Here is a 13,520-nt window from a genome sequence, read left to right on the forward strand (position 1 = left end):
CCACAGTTTTTTTTGTCGAAAAATATTTTGTAGCTTTATTTGTTTGGTTTTTTAAACTTTTTTTCTTTGCTACATAATTCCAAATATCTTGCTTCATTTATTTGTCTCCTGTGTGTATTTAAAACATAGAACATAGTAAAAATAAAAAATGAGAGGGAGTGTTTAGGGTGGATACTTTGAGGATTTGAATAAAAAATAAATAAAAAAGAGATGCTTTATCCAAACTTCCATTAACGCTTCTACAAATCAGTGTGTGACAAGTTGGACAAAGTCGTCTATATTTAATTTACAACAAAAGAAACACAATCCAAACAAGATCGTAACAAAACTTTAAAAATACTTAGGATCAAACAGTGACACGCGGGACTTTTAACACCAGCTCGATGTTAAAGAATTTCATTGTTTTGTGAGTAAAAAAAGTACCTTGAAATTCGACTTTTCCTCTCAGAGTTAATTTGCTTAAACACAAACTTAAAGATTATAAACACTAAAATGAATCAAACGGTCTAAACATTTTACACTGATCTTCGTCCTAGATGGTAATATCAGACCTATGAAATCTGCAAAACCTTTAGATAATTTTCTTAACGTTTGTTTCAACACAAACTGAAATATTCAAATTTGAAGTCTTTTTATTTCTTATTGTAAAGTGTGAATCTGTGGTGAACTTACCCGAAACCTACAATTACAATTCATTCACATACATTTCCCCAGTTTGTCTTTGAGATGATTCCAACTCTGTACAACAACTATTTTATAAGAGCAAAAGTAGATATTAAAGACCCAGTATTACACAAAATGGACTCTTGAAAACTAACACTTCATGACATCACAAGGTGGAACCGCAGACTGAGTAAAGACGTGACTGAGCGAGTTCGACGTCGCCACAGCTTCAGCTCCAAATGAAGCTCACCTTTATTTTCCGACCGTGAGTATCATCAGCAACCGAAGAGCCAATCTGGAGCGAAGCTGTTGAAGGTCACGCCCCTTAGCAACGCTGTCAATCAAACCTGTTGCTAACGCTAATGGGAGAGACCTCACGGAAAGAAGGCGCCTGATTTGTCTGTTATTAATGTTCATATGTTATTTACAGACACAATAGTGAAATAAAACAAGTTAAACAAGTCCCTCATTGTCATTATAGTCACACGCTAGCTAGCTTTAGCATTAGCCAACAGTATTTCAGTTCACTCAACACATAAACTGGACCATGAACACTTGTATTGATTATAGGCTCCATAAAAATGATGTTTAAAAGCAATTTTCTTGAGTTTTCATCAAAAAAAAAACAAAAACAACTGTCTGACTGTGTTTCCAAACTTGTGCATTGTGTTAATTTTCACCCATAATTTTTGTTTGTGAACCCTGATGAATACGACGACGATAATTAGAGAAATATTAACCATACGACAGGTTAAGACCACAGACTGTGTAAAGAAGTGGACTAAGTGAGTGTGACAAGTATCATAGCAACCAAAGAGCCAATCCAGAGCGAGGCTGTTGAAGGTAACGCCCCTTTCCCGCCCACACCGAGTGAGCGCTTAGCAACGCTGTCAATCAACCTGCTGCTAACGCTAACAGAGAGCGACCTCGGGGAAAGGACGTCGCCTGATGTGTCTGTAAATCAAGATATGAACATTAAAAACAGACAAAATAGTGAAATAAAAACCCCAGGATCATGTAGAGGGTTAATATGAACATTTAAGACCAAAATGAGTCTGACAGCAGCAGTTATAGAGAGAGGAAGTGCGCCCATGATCACTTCCTGTTTGGAACGCGGTGGCTAGCAGGTTAGCTATATCCATTTATACACAGACTATGGGTATAACAGACTATTTCGCGTTTTGTAGATTTTACAGACTAATAATAAAGTGTTACTCAAACATGTGTGAATGAAACGAAACACAACTCCAGGTGAAAACATCATAACGCGACTCAGCGCTCACAAGAGTCCATTTTGCGTAACGTAGAACCTTTAAACTTCATCGAAAAGTCAAAGCTGATGCCGAGTTAGCGCATACACAGACAGATGCACTCACTGAATGCACTCGTCATTAAAATACTTTACATTTATACACAATTCCCATCATGGCTTCCTTCAGCAACTGCATTAAGATTAACTACATACATTAACAGCAGATTAAGTGCGTGTGGTGTCGATAGCTCTTAGCTTTAGCACTTAAGTACAAATTTTCCTACACCATTTTCATCTCCAGACAAAAAAAAAAAAGTCCCTGTGCCCCATGCGCACTTCAGAAATTCACCCCCACGAGATTTGTAATAATTCATTTCCAGCGATTAAGTGAAAGTATTAAGTCCCGCCTTCTTTTTTTATTTTATTTTTTTGAATGAGCTCGTTTTATGGGATAGCCCCGCCCCGGTCCGTAGTGATGTAATTTCCTGTAGTTCAGCAGTCGCACGGTTTGTCCGGGCTGGCGGTTTTGGTCGGCGCCCTCTCTCGCTCCTCGTCCATGGGGTGGGTCTGTCTGTGCTCCCACATCCGCACCGCTCCGTCCCACTGCGGGAAAAAAAAAACACATTTTCAGCGTCAAACTTCGACTGAGCGAAACGGGAGATGTAACGACCAAACCTCTTGATATTTTTATGGTCAAAGTACAATTTTTACTTCCATATTTTGTGACTATGCAACGTTTTCCTTTAAAATCGTAATTCTTTGGATTATGCCAGAAATAAACTCCTGTCAAGACATTTTAAAAGTGCTTCAATCAGCTCCATTCTGCTTGTGTCTGCTCTATAGTTATAATCTCATTTTAAATCACAATATTCATCTAAAATGACTTGATAAAAGAAACAAGTCACGGCCAGTAAAACGTTTGGACAGACCCTCTCACTCTCCTGAATAACTACATTTAATAAAATATATTTTATTTTCAAATCCACAAAGTATAAAAAATATTTAGTAGTAGTTATTTAACTTTTTTTCTTTACTACATAGTTCCATGTGTCTTACTTCATATATATGAAGGTTTAGTCCTGGTCTAGTCCTGGTTCAGTCCTGGTTTAGTCCTGGTTCAGTCCTGGTTCAGTCCTGGTTCAGTCCTGGTTCAGTCCTGGTTCAGTCCTGGTTCAGTCCTGGTTCAGTCCTGGTTCAGACCTGGTTCAGACCTGGTTTAGTCCTGGTTTAGTCCTGGTTCAGTCCTGGTTCAGTCCTGGTTCAGTCCTGGTTCAGTCCTGGTTCAGTCCTGGTTCAGTCCTGGTTTAGTCCTGGTTCAGTCCTGGTTTAGTCCTGGTTCAGTCCTGGTTCAGTCCTGGTTCAGTCCTGGTTCAGTCCTGGTTCAGTCCTGGTTTAGACCTGGTTTAGACCTGGTTCAGTCCTGGTTCAGTCCTGGTTCAGTCCTGGTTCAGTCCTGGTTCAGTCCTGGTTCAGTTCTGGTTCAGTCCTGGTTCAGACCTGGTTCAGACCTGGTTCAGTCCTGGTTCAGTCCTGGTTTAGTCCTGGTTCAGTCCTGGTTCAGTCCTGGTTTAGTCCTGGTTTAGTCCTGGTTCAGTCCTGGTTCAGTCCTGGTTTAGACCTGGTTTAGACCTGGTTCAGTCCTGGTTCAGTCCTGGTTCAGTCCTGGTTCAGTCCTGGTTCAGTCCTGGTTTAGTCCTGGTTCAGTCCTGGTTCAGTCCTGGTTCAGTCCTGGTTTAGTCCTGGTTTAGTCCTGGTTCAGTCCTGGTTCAGTCCTGGTTCAGTCCTGGTTTAGTCCTTGTTCAGTCCTGGTTCAGTCCTGGTTCAGTCCTGGTTCAGTCCTGGTTTAGTCCTGGTTTAGTCCTGGTTTAGTCTTGGTTCAGTTCTGGTTCAGTTCTGGTTCAGTCCTGGTTCAGTCCTGGTTCAGTCCTGGTTCAGTCCTTGTTCAGTCCTTGTTCAGTCCTGGTTCAGTCCTGGTTCAGTCCTGGTTTAGTCCTGGTTTAGTCCTTGTTCAGTCCTGGTTTAGTCCTGGTTTAGTCTTGGTTCAGTCCTGGTTTAGGCCTGGTTCAGTCCTGGTTTAGGCCTGGTTCAGTCCATGATTTCTCCTTCACTGTGTTTTTTCTCAAAGTTTCCCTTATACGTATATTGTTTTTCCTTGTTTAAGTGTCTGAGGACAGGGGGCGCTCTGGGACACTTGTCTGTTTGTGTTTCATTGTTGATTTTCTAACTTTCTTTTGTTGGTTAAATCATTTCTCACGTTCAGGCCAAAGAGTCGACGCCGCTGTGACTTTGGTCTTTACAGAAATAAACTGAATTGAACTGAATTGGGGCCTGGTGTTGTAGTTTACAGACGGACAGTGAAGGCCTCACAGAGCTGCTGATGATGTTGTCTTCGTACGGATGCCAGCTCACGTCCCTCACGCACGCATCATGACCCGACAGTTTGGTCACCACGGCGCCGGTCAGAACGTCATAAACTACCAGACAAAAAAAACAAAAACAAAAAAACAACAAAAACTCAATTATAACAAGTATCAGTTAAGTGTAAAACAGCTGGAAACAGACCTGAAGCTATGTTTTTTTGTTTCATTCACACATGTTTAACCCACAAACCTGCAGATTTACGCTGAGTTCTTGTCTCAAACTGAAAACACTCTGTTCCACCTTGTGATGTCATCATGTGGTGATACAGGAAGTGCTCCGCTGTGTTTTTAAACTCCACACACCTTCATTTCTAAAATCATTTGCATCATTTCAGCTCTAGAATCGCCAATCTCGACTGAACTAAAGGTAAATGGAGCGGTTAACTTGAAAACTGCAACTTCATGACATCACAAGGTGGAACGGAGCATTTTGACGTTTGGAGATGGCGATGGGTGTCTTCTTGATCAGCGCAAACAAATTCATTTTTTCACAGCAGCATCGAAATTGGTAACAGTTTTCCCTTATACGGTGCAATAGTTATCATCAGAAAGAACTAAAGTGATGCTAACTGGAGGCACTGCTCCGTCTGAAGCTCTGTTACTCTTTGTTTTAACACAGTCGGATCATAGAGAACTGACTTAACTGGAACTACAACACTTGAGCTGATTTGTGCTGTTAAACAAGTTCCTCTCAAATCATATTATAGTCACAAGCTTGTTAGCATTAGCATTAGCCAACATTTTTTCAGTTCATTCAACACATAAACTGGACCATGAACACTTGTATTGATTATAGTCTCCACAAAAGCTGTTCTTTAAATAAATTTTGTTTTTTCTCTTGAGTTTTCATCTAAAAAACTGTCTGGCTGTGTTCCCAAATCTGTGCATTGTGTCAATTTTCAACCGTAATTTTTGTTTGTGAACCCTGAAAAATACGACGATGTTAATTAGAGAAGTATCAACAGTACGACAGGTCAAGGATGTTGAAGGTAACGCCCCTTGCCGCCCGCATCACTGGTTTAGCAGAGAGCGGACGCTTAGCAACGCTGTCAATCAAACCTGTTGCTAACGCTAGTGGGAGTGACCTCAGAGAAAGAAGGACCTGATTTGTCTGTTATTAATGTTCATATTTTGATTTACAGACACAATAGTGAAATAAAAACCCCAGGATCATGTAGAGGGTTAATACGAACATTTAAGACCAAAATGAGTCTGAAGCAGGAGGGACAGAGAGAGGACAGATAAAATAAATAATATAAATAAATAAATAAATAAAAAATAAATAACCCCCCCATCTCAAAATAAATAAAAAAATAAAGAAAATAAACTAAAAAAAAACTCAAAACAACAAAACAATTACAATAAAAATAACAACAAAAAACCCAACTCAAAATAACTAAAAAACAAACAAAAAAATCCTCAAAATAACTGAAAAAATTAGGAAAATAAACTAAAAAAAACAAAAAAAACCTCAAAATAATAAAAAATAAATAAATAAAAATAATAAAAATAACAAACAAAACCCCCTCAAAATAAAAATGAAAAACACACACAAAAAAAAACCCTCGAAATTACTAAAATAAAAATACAAAAATAAATAAATAAATGGAAAAAAATACTCAAAATAATTTAAAAAAATGAACCCCAGGATCATGTAGAGGGTTAATACGAACATTTAAGACCAAAATGAGTGACAGCAGCAGGTACAAACAGACGGGACACAGTTTTCCGGATTGGAGTCGGATTTGGAACGCGACGGCTAGCAGGTTAGCTATATCCACCATTCAGTACAATCCCATCCACCAGTTCGATTTTAAACTGTTATAAACTTGTTAAATCCGAGAGCCGGACACTCACTGAGGATTTTGCCCGTGGAGCAGCCTGAGTAAATGAATCTCTGGCCGGTGCTGAACTCAGGGGAGAATCTGCAGCGGATCAGAGTGTGCAGGACGCCGTGGCCACGATACGTCATCACTGAAGTGTCGCCCGTCAGCTTGTGCCTCTTCAGAGCTGCAGAGAAACACGTACTTTTAAAGGCAGGTTGTCAAGAGTGGGATCTGAACAACCGTCCTTCAGGTCAGAGGATGAACAAACAAACTCTATCTCTACAAATTCTACAAAAATATACATTATGTTGTGCCTGAAAAAAACTCTAATTGGACGTTCCATAAATACAGCTTAGTATCATATCAATAACCTCCAAAGGCTTTATCTTCGACACTGGGAGAGTCCGTCTGTCCTAAGTCCTGTTGTGTTACTTCCGGGGGGAATTTAATCCTGATTGAGACCTAAAATACCTCAAATACACCAAGGATTCTCCTGTGAACTTTTAACTTGGACTTGTAATGGCTCCTCCCTTGGCTCCGTCTTCTCTGGACTCTTATCCTTCGCCTCTCCTCCTGCCTGGCTCTAACTTAGGACCAATCACTCATCCCTCCATTCGAGGCCTTAGCACTGTCCTGTTCTTTAACTTTCACCTCCCGCTCTGCCACATGGCCTACTTTAAAAACATTTATTCATCGCCTCTTTTTTCTAAAAGTTCCACGTCTCCTGTTTAGTGATTGATGGTGTGCAGGGCCATCGGCAGAAATTTGTGGGGCCCTGGGGCAAGAAACCCCAGATGGGCCCCCCTTCTAATATGAATTAATAGGAAGAGGGTCCAATTCTAAGGATAATTTTATGAGGTTTATGATATAGATTTGTGATTTTAATGTCCTTCTTATTCTGTAAAGAGCTTTGAATTGTACTGAAATAACATTTTAACTAAAACTGAAAATTACACACATAAAAGTAAGTATACAGCCAAAAACGGCAAGGAACCACTCACACATTCACACACACATTTACACACACATTCATCTGACAGGTGGGTTAAGTGTCTTGCCCAAGGACACAACGACAACGTTCATTTATGGAGCTATAATCGCACCGCCAATGTCGTGACCAGTCAAACAAATAATTTTATGTCGGGATTTGAACCGCCAACCTTCGGATCAGTGGACAAACGCTCTACCAACTGAGCGACCCGCACCCAAAACATTATTTAAGAAGAACAATCAAAAACCAAAGAACCAATCAAAAATCAAGAATCAAAAACTACAAATGTTCTGAGCAGATCTGGTCACAGTAGCATGCTAGCTAGCTCACTGCATTTCAAAGCTTACAGTTACTTTGAATAAAATCAGAAAATATGTAATAAACAACCCATTAAAATTCAAATAAAATAAAATAAAGACTACCAAGTCATTTTTATACGTAGAATACTTTAGTTTGTGGTGTTTTAATATATATTATGTCTTAAAATTAGCATTAGCTTTAGCATCGAGAGCCAAACATCTCTCTGACTCGGCAAAAACCTCATAGTGACACAACTGGACAGGAAGTAGTGACCCTAACAGTGAGTTTGGGGGCGCTGGTGTGCACAGAGCCAATTGGTAAAGTTTAATTTCTGATTTGATTTGACCGAAAAAATAAAATGATCCATGGACTGGGAGTTTTCCAAACAAAATCACGATACAAACTAAAAAACAGTTACATCAGGTCATTATAAGTTATGCAAGTACCGCATTGTACTGGAGTATAAGTCGCACCAGCCAAAAATGTATAATAATGAAGAAAAACAAACTATATACTTCACATATAAATCGCATGAGTAAAAAAAAAAAAGAAAGTGCGACTTATAGGCCAGAAAATACTGTAATATAAATGATGTATTTTCATTTTACAGACACAGATATGACTCAAGTGGTGAAATAAAATAAAAAACAAGAGTAAAAGTAAAAACTGCAGTGTTTCTTGTGTGTACTGTGAATACTCGTACCTCTTTGGGGAACCTGCTGCCAGCGGTAGTCCCAGTTCTGTTGGGTCACAGCCAAACGAGACGCAGCCAAACCCTCTTTAGGAGAGAACTTTCGGACGTCCCAGAGCTTGATAGACTGGTCTTTTGAGTTACTAATTAAGTAACGAGCGTCTCCCTACAACACACAAAAGAAAGTAATGTCTTTGTGAAGGAGAGCTGCCAAGAAAGTTTGTCAGTTTGATCTGGAGCTGAACTTGGTCTGTCAACAACAACATTAGTGCAGAGAAATACTGCGATAATATTGAAATTACTTAAACGTATTAAGATTTAAAGGGCCCGTATTCTGCTATTTTCTGATCTGAACGTTGTTTCCTTTTCAAAAACAGACGTGGAGTTGTGTTTTGTTTCATTCACACATGTTTGACTCACACTTTATTATTAGTCTGTTTCATCTCCAAAGCTCAAAACGCTCTGTTCCACCTTGTGATGTCATCAAGTGGTAGTTTTCCAGTTAACGGCTCATTTTACCTTTAGTTCAGTCGAGATACGTGGCAATTCCAGGTCTGAAATGATCCAAATAATTCCAAAAATGAAGGTGTGTGGAGTTTAAAAACACAGTGGAGCACTTCCTGTATCACCACTTGATGACATCACAAGGTGGAACAGAGCGTTTTCTGTATGAGGGAAGAACTCAGCCTAAATTTGCAGGTTTGTTTGTGTGTTAAACATGTGAGAATGAAACCTCCTTAATCATTAGCTAAAATCCCGACGCTTTAAAGCTAACGTTGCGAGTCTGTGCTGTTAATCGCTGAAAAGTGGCTCCGCCTTCACCTTGCTGTGTATGAAGGTGATCCCGTCTCTGTGTCCGGCCAGGTGTCCCACGGGCTGCGGCCTGTCCTCCCGGAGCGTGCGGCGGTCCCACACTTTACACAGAGCGTCGTCACTGCCCGAGAACAGCAGCTGTGACGAGCTGTCGGCGAACGCCACGGCATTCACGTCGTCCTCGTGAGCGTCGATCTGAAGGGAGGGGGGGGGCAGACACAAGAGGAGGGGGGAGGTACAGGTGTGAGATTACACAATAACTGAAATAAAGACAGGGAACGCGATCTGTTTATATCAAGTGTAATGTAATAAAGGCTTGTGCGGTGGTGTTTTTCTTCACTGTATTTGACAGCAGGATCTGTACTTTCTACACTACATTTTCAAACTGGACTGAAAAGTAAAAGTATTTTTTATTATAGTGTGAGTCCTGAAAAGTCTGAGGGTTTATTTATAACATGTTAAGAATATGAAAAAAAATATACAAATAACAGATAGAGAAAAACAGTTGATAAAATTTTTCTGATGAACAAAACTCAGCTCAAATCTTTATCAAAATCATCACATTTGAAGCTTTATAAGACTCAAAATTTTACTTTTTACTCTTTAAGTACATTTTTACTTTTTTTACAGGTACTTCTATAGTTTTACTTAAGTAGATTTTTTTTCATGTGATACTTTTACTTGAGTATTTCTTTGCTCTGGTATCTGTACTTTTACTGAACTAACAAAATGGAGTCCTTCTTCCTCCGCTGCTAATAATAATAATAATAATAATACATTTTGAGTAGGGTCCCAAAATATATATTGCGATAAAATCAAACTCTATTATTATCAAAACATCAGCTGTTTTTTTTAGACTGTCCTTTACAAACAACAAAATATCCACTTTTTACATGTACGTTAAAGGATTCTTGTATTAGCTTGGACGTTAACATATAAATCATTGCGCCGCAGAGCATTTGTTTACCCGTTGCTATGGTGATGTCATGGCGACAGCAGCAGAGCGGTGATACGGAACGTGATTTAACTTTTGCCGGAACTACTTGTGCGTTGTGTAGAATTAACGCACGCCAGCTAGTTCAGACGCACAGCAGTTAGTTTAGACGTTTGTGTTTAAATCGTTGAGCCGTTGAGCGTTTGTTTACCCGTTGCTATGGTGACGTCAAGGCCATGGCCGCCGAGCAGTGATACAGGATGTGATTTAACTGTTGCCGGAACTACTTGTGCATTATGCAGAATTAACGCACAGCAGCTGGAACAGGCTCTGTGCGCAGTAAGCTAACAGCAAAGGTAACAGCAACTTTTATTAAAACTGGAAAAACGTAAAACAAACAACCTATTGAAATGCAACTGAATTAAAATAAATGCTCAACAATTATTTTTTATATGTAGAATAGTTCAGTTTGTGGTGTTGTTTTAATATTTATTATGCCTCAAAAGTAGCATTAGCATTAGCGTTAGCATTGAGACACAAACATGTCTCTTTCTGGACAACAAAGTGCCCTCAGGTGAAGTTTTTATTTTATTTGTGTCGTGTTTAATATCCACCTGCAGCTCCCTGTCCACTGTCTGACCCGAACTTCTGACCCCTAACTTAAAATATTGATTCATTTTAGCGTGACTCTGTAAAGACCTCAGACATACAATCGGACAGGAAGTATTGACGCTAACAGTGAAGTTGCTCTGTATTAAACTAGACTAACACTACAGCCTTTTCTCACTGTTGATATTTCAGCTGCTACAACAGGTGTGGGTAGTTAACAGAACAATGGCTCTTCTCCAACAAGTGAGTCCAACACAGGGCTGTGAAACTGATACATCGACAAGAAAACAAGAACGCAGCTATTATCAACAAGGACAATCACGAATCTGCTCTCACATTCAAACAGGCCACAGGGAAGAAACGAGAGAGACTCCGTTTACGATCGTATTACAGGCAAAAAGCAGCAAAGACCAGGTTAACGCTGGTTTTGTAAGTGGATTTTTGGGTTATAGCTACAACTCATAGACTGTATGTGTAAATGGACATAGCTAACCCGCTAGCAGCACTGAAAATCCATCACACTTCTCTCTGTAATGCTCATCATTTTGGTCTTAAATGTTCGTATTAACCCTCTACATGATCCTGGGGTTTTTATTTCACTATTGTGTCTGTAAATCAAGATATGAACTTTAAAAACAGATAAATCAGGCGGCTTCTTTCCTCAAGATCACTCCTGTTAGCGTTAGCAACAGGTTTGATTGACAGCATTGCTAAGCGCTCACTCTCCGCTAAACCATTGGTGTGGATGAGAAGGGGCGTTACCCTCAACAACCTCGCTCCTGATTGGCTCTTTGGCCGCTATGATACTCGTGGTCGGAATTCAAAATATGAAACTCAGCTCCAAATTAGCCACTATAACTGCTAGCCTCGATGAGCTTCATTTGACTGGAGCTGAACGCTGTGGTGACGTCACACTCACTTATCCGCTTCTTTACACAGACCATGCTACGGTTATGTGTAAAACGTAAAATAGAAAGACATACATAAACAAATAAGAGAATTAAAAGTAACCAAACCAACTCCAATGCAGTTTTTCTCTGCTCCATTTGTATAAACCTTTATCAACTTGTTTGGCCTTGTACCAACTTATCCCAAGGTCTTGAAATTGAAAATAACCCAAATACTTTTAATTGCGACTGGAGAGGTTTTAATATATAGCTTAAGAATGTTAGCTAATTAAATCAGGCTCTTTGTTTCACATTTATTAAAAGGGCACAGTTTGAAAGAGGAGATTTAAAGAGGGGTATTTTACTTCTATGGGGTGTTCCAGAGGGGTATTTCACTTCTATAGGGTATTCAAGAGGGGTATTTCACTTCTATGGGGTATTCAAGAGGGGTATTTTACGTCTATGGAGTATTCAAGAGGGGTATTTTACTTCTATGGAGTATTCCAGAGGGGTATTTTACTTCTATGGGGTATTCAAGAGGGGTATTTTACTTCTATGGAGTATTCAAGAGGGGTATTTTACTTCTATGGGGTATTCAAGAGGGGTAATTTTACTTCTATGTGGTATTCAAGAGGGGTATTTTACTTCTATGGGGTATTCAAGAGGGGTATTTTACTTCTATGGGGTATTCCAGAGGGGTATTTTACTTCTATGTGGTATTCAAGAGGGGTATTTTACTTCTATGGGGTATTCCAGAGGGGTATTTTAATTCTATGGGGTATTCAAGAGGGGTATTTCACTTCTATGGGGTATTCAAGAGGGGTATTTTACTTCTATGGAGTATTCAAGAGGGGTATTTTACTTCTATGGAGTATTCAAGAGGGGTATTTTACTTCTATGGGGTATTCAAGAGGGGTATTTTACTTCTATGGGGTATTCAAGAGGGGTATTTTACATTTCTATGGGGTATTCCAGAGGGGTATTTTACTTCTATGGGGTATTCAAGAGGGGTATTTTTCTTCTATGGGGTATTAACTGTAACACACAACATATTCAGATCACCATGTTTCCTTTCATTGTTTTTAAAATGTTATATTCGCTCAGAACGTGTGAACATGTTTTATAAGTTTCATTTTTCAAGTATCCAGTCGTTCTTTCAGTATCAGAATCTCTGTGTCATTTCTGTCATTTCTGTTTAACGCTGATTTTCTGGTTGGTTCGAAAGTGAAACACATAAAAATATTGGACAAGAGCAGTTAAAGAACAGACGTGGGCAGATGGCTCAGGGTCATCCACACAGAGGGAGGCTTTAGGAGGGGCACTGGACCTCCCCCCTCCCCTCTCTCTCCTTTCCCTCTCTTCTTTTCCTCTCTCTCTGTCCCCTGTCTCCCCCCCGCCCCTCTCACCCCCCTCACTCCCATCCCTGTCCTCTCTGGCAACGCGCTCTCTCCTCTCTGTTCATTCTTGTTCTTTTCTCCTTTCTCCCCTCTCTCTCATCTCTCTACCTTCCCTCTCTCTCTCTCTACTCTCTCCCCCCTCTCTCCCTTCTGTTCCATCTTTCTCCCCTCTCTTTCACTCCTCTGTCTCTTCTCTTTCCCTCCCTCTCTCTCCATCCCCCCCTCTGTTCTCTCTCTCTGTCTCCTCCCTCTCTCCTCTCCCCTCTCCCTCTCCTCTCCTCTCCCTCCCTCTCCGTCCCACTCTCTTGTTGTCCTACATCACTTCAAATGAGAGAAAAAAAGAGGAGTGGAGGAGTTCAAATGGGAGTGGTCCAGACGCAGCCACCTCACCTTGACCGAGGACAGGACTCAGAGCAGCAGAGAGAGAGGCACAGAGAGAGAGGCACAGAGAGTGGCACAGAGAGTGGCAAAGAGAAAGTGGCACAGAGAGAGTGGCACAAAGAGAGAGGCACAGAGAGAGTGGCACAGAGAGAGAGGCACAGAGAGAGCGGTACAGAGAGAGAGGCACAGAGAGTGGCACAAAGACAGAGGCACAGAGAGAGGCACAGAGAGTGGCACAGAGAGAGAGGCACAGAGAGAGAGGCACAGAGAGAGGCACAGAGAGTGGCACAGAGAGAGTGGCACAGAGAGAGTGGCACAGAGAGAGTGGCACAGAGAGAGGCACAGAGAGAGGCACA

At 40.5% G+C, this 13,520-nt stretch overlaps 1 protein-coding gene across 2 annotated transcripts in view; it reads right to left on the reverse strand.

Moving 5' to 3' along the window:
* Window positions 1-267: 267 nt before the first annotated feature.
* dcaf11 (ddb1 and cul4 associated factor 11) overlaps window positions 268-13,520 on the reverse strand; it is a 39,470-nt gene continuing 26,217 nt past the window's right edge. For both annotated transcript variants that reach the window (XM_033985723.2, XM_033985722.2), the window contains exons 11-15: window positions 8,966-9,151; window positions 8,156-8,309; window positions 6,193-6,345; window positions 4,283-4,389; window positions 268-2,518 (exon numbers count right to left, since the gene is read on the reverse strand). In XM_033985723.2, the coding sequence (XP_033841614.1) occupies window positions 2,408-2,518; window positions 4,283-4,389; window positions 6,193-6,345; window positions 8,156-8,309; window positions 8,966-9,151 (711 nt within the window). In that variant the 3' untranslated portion in view covers window positions 268-2,407. The remainder of the gene's footprint in view (window positions 2,519-4,282; window positions 4,390-6,192; window positions 6,346-8,155; window positions 8,310-8,965; window positions 9,152-13,520) is intronic.

Source organism: Periophthalmus magnuspinnatus, chromosome 20 (genome assembly GCF_009829125.3).
Source record: "Periophthalmus magnuspinnatus isolate fPerMag1 chromosome 20, fPerMag1.2.pri, whole genome shotgun sequence".
NCBI lineage: Eukaryota > Metazoa > Chordata > Actinopteri > Gobiiformes > Gobiidae > Periophthalmus > Periophthalmus magnuspinnatus.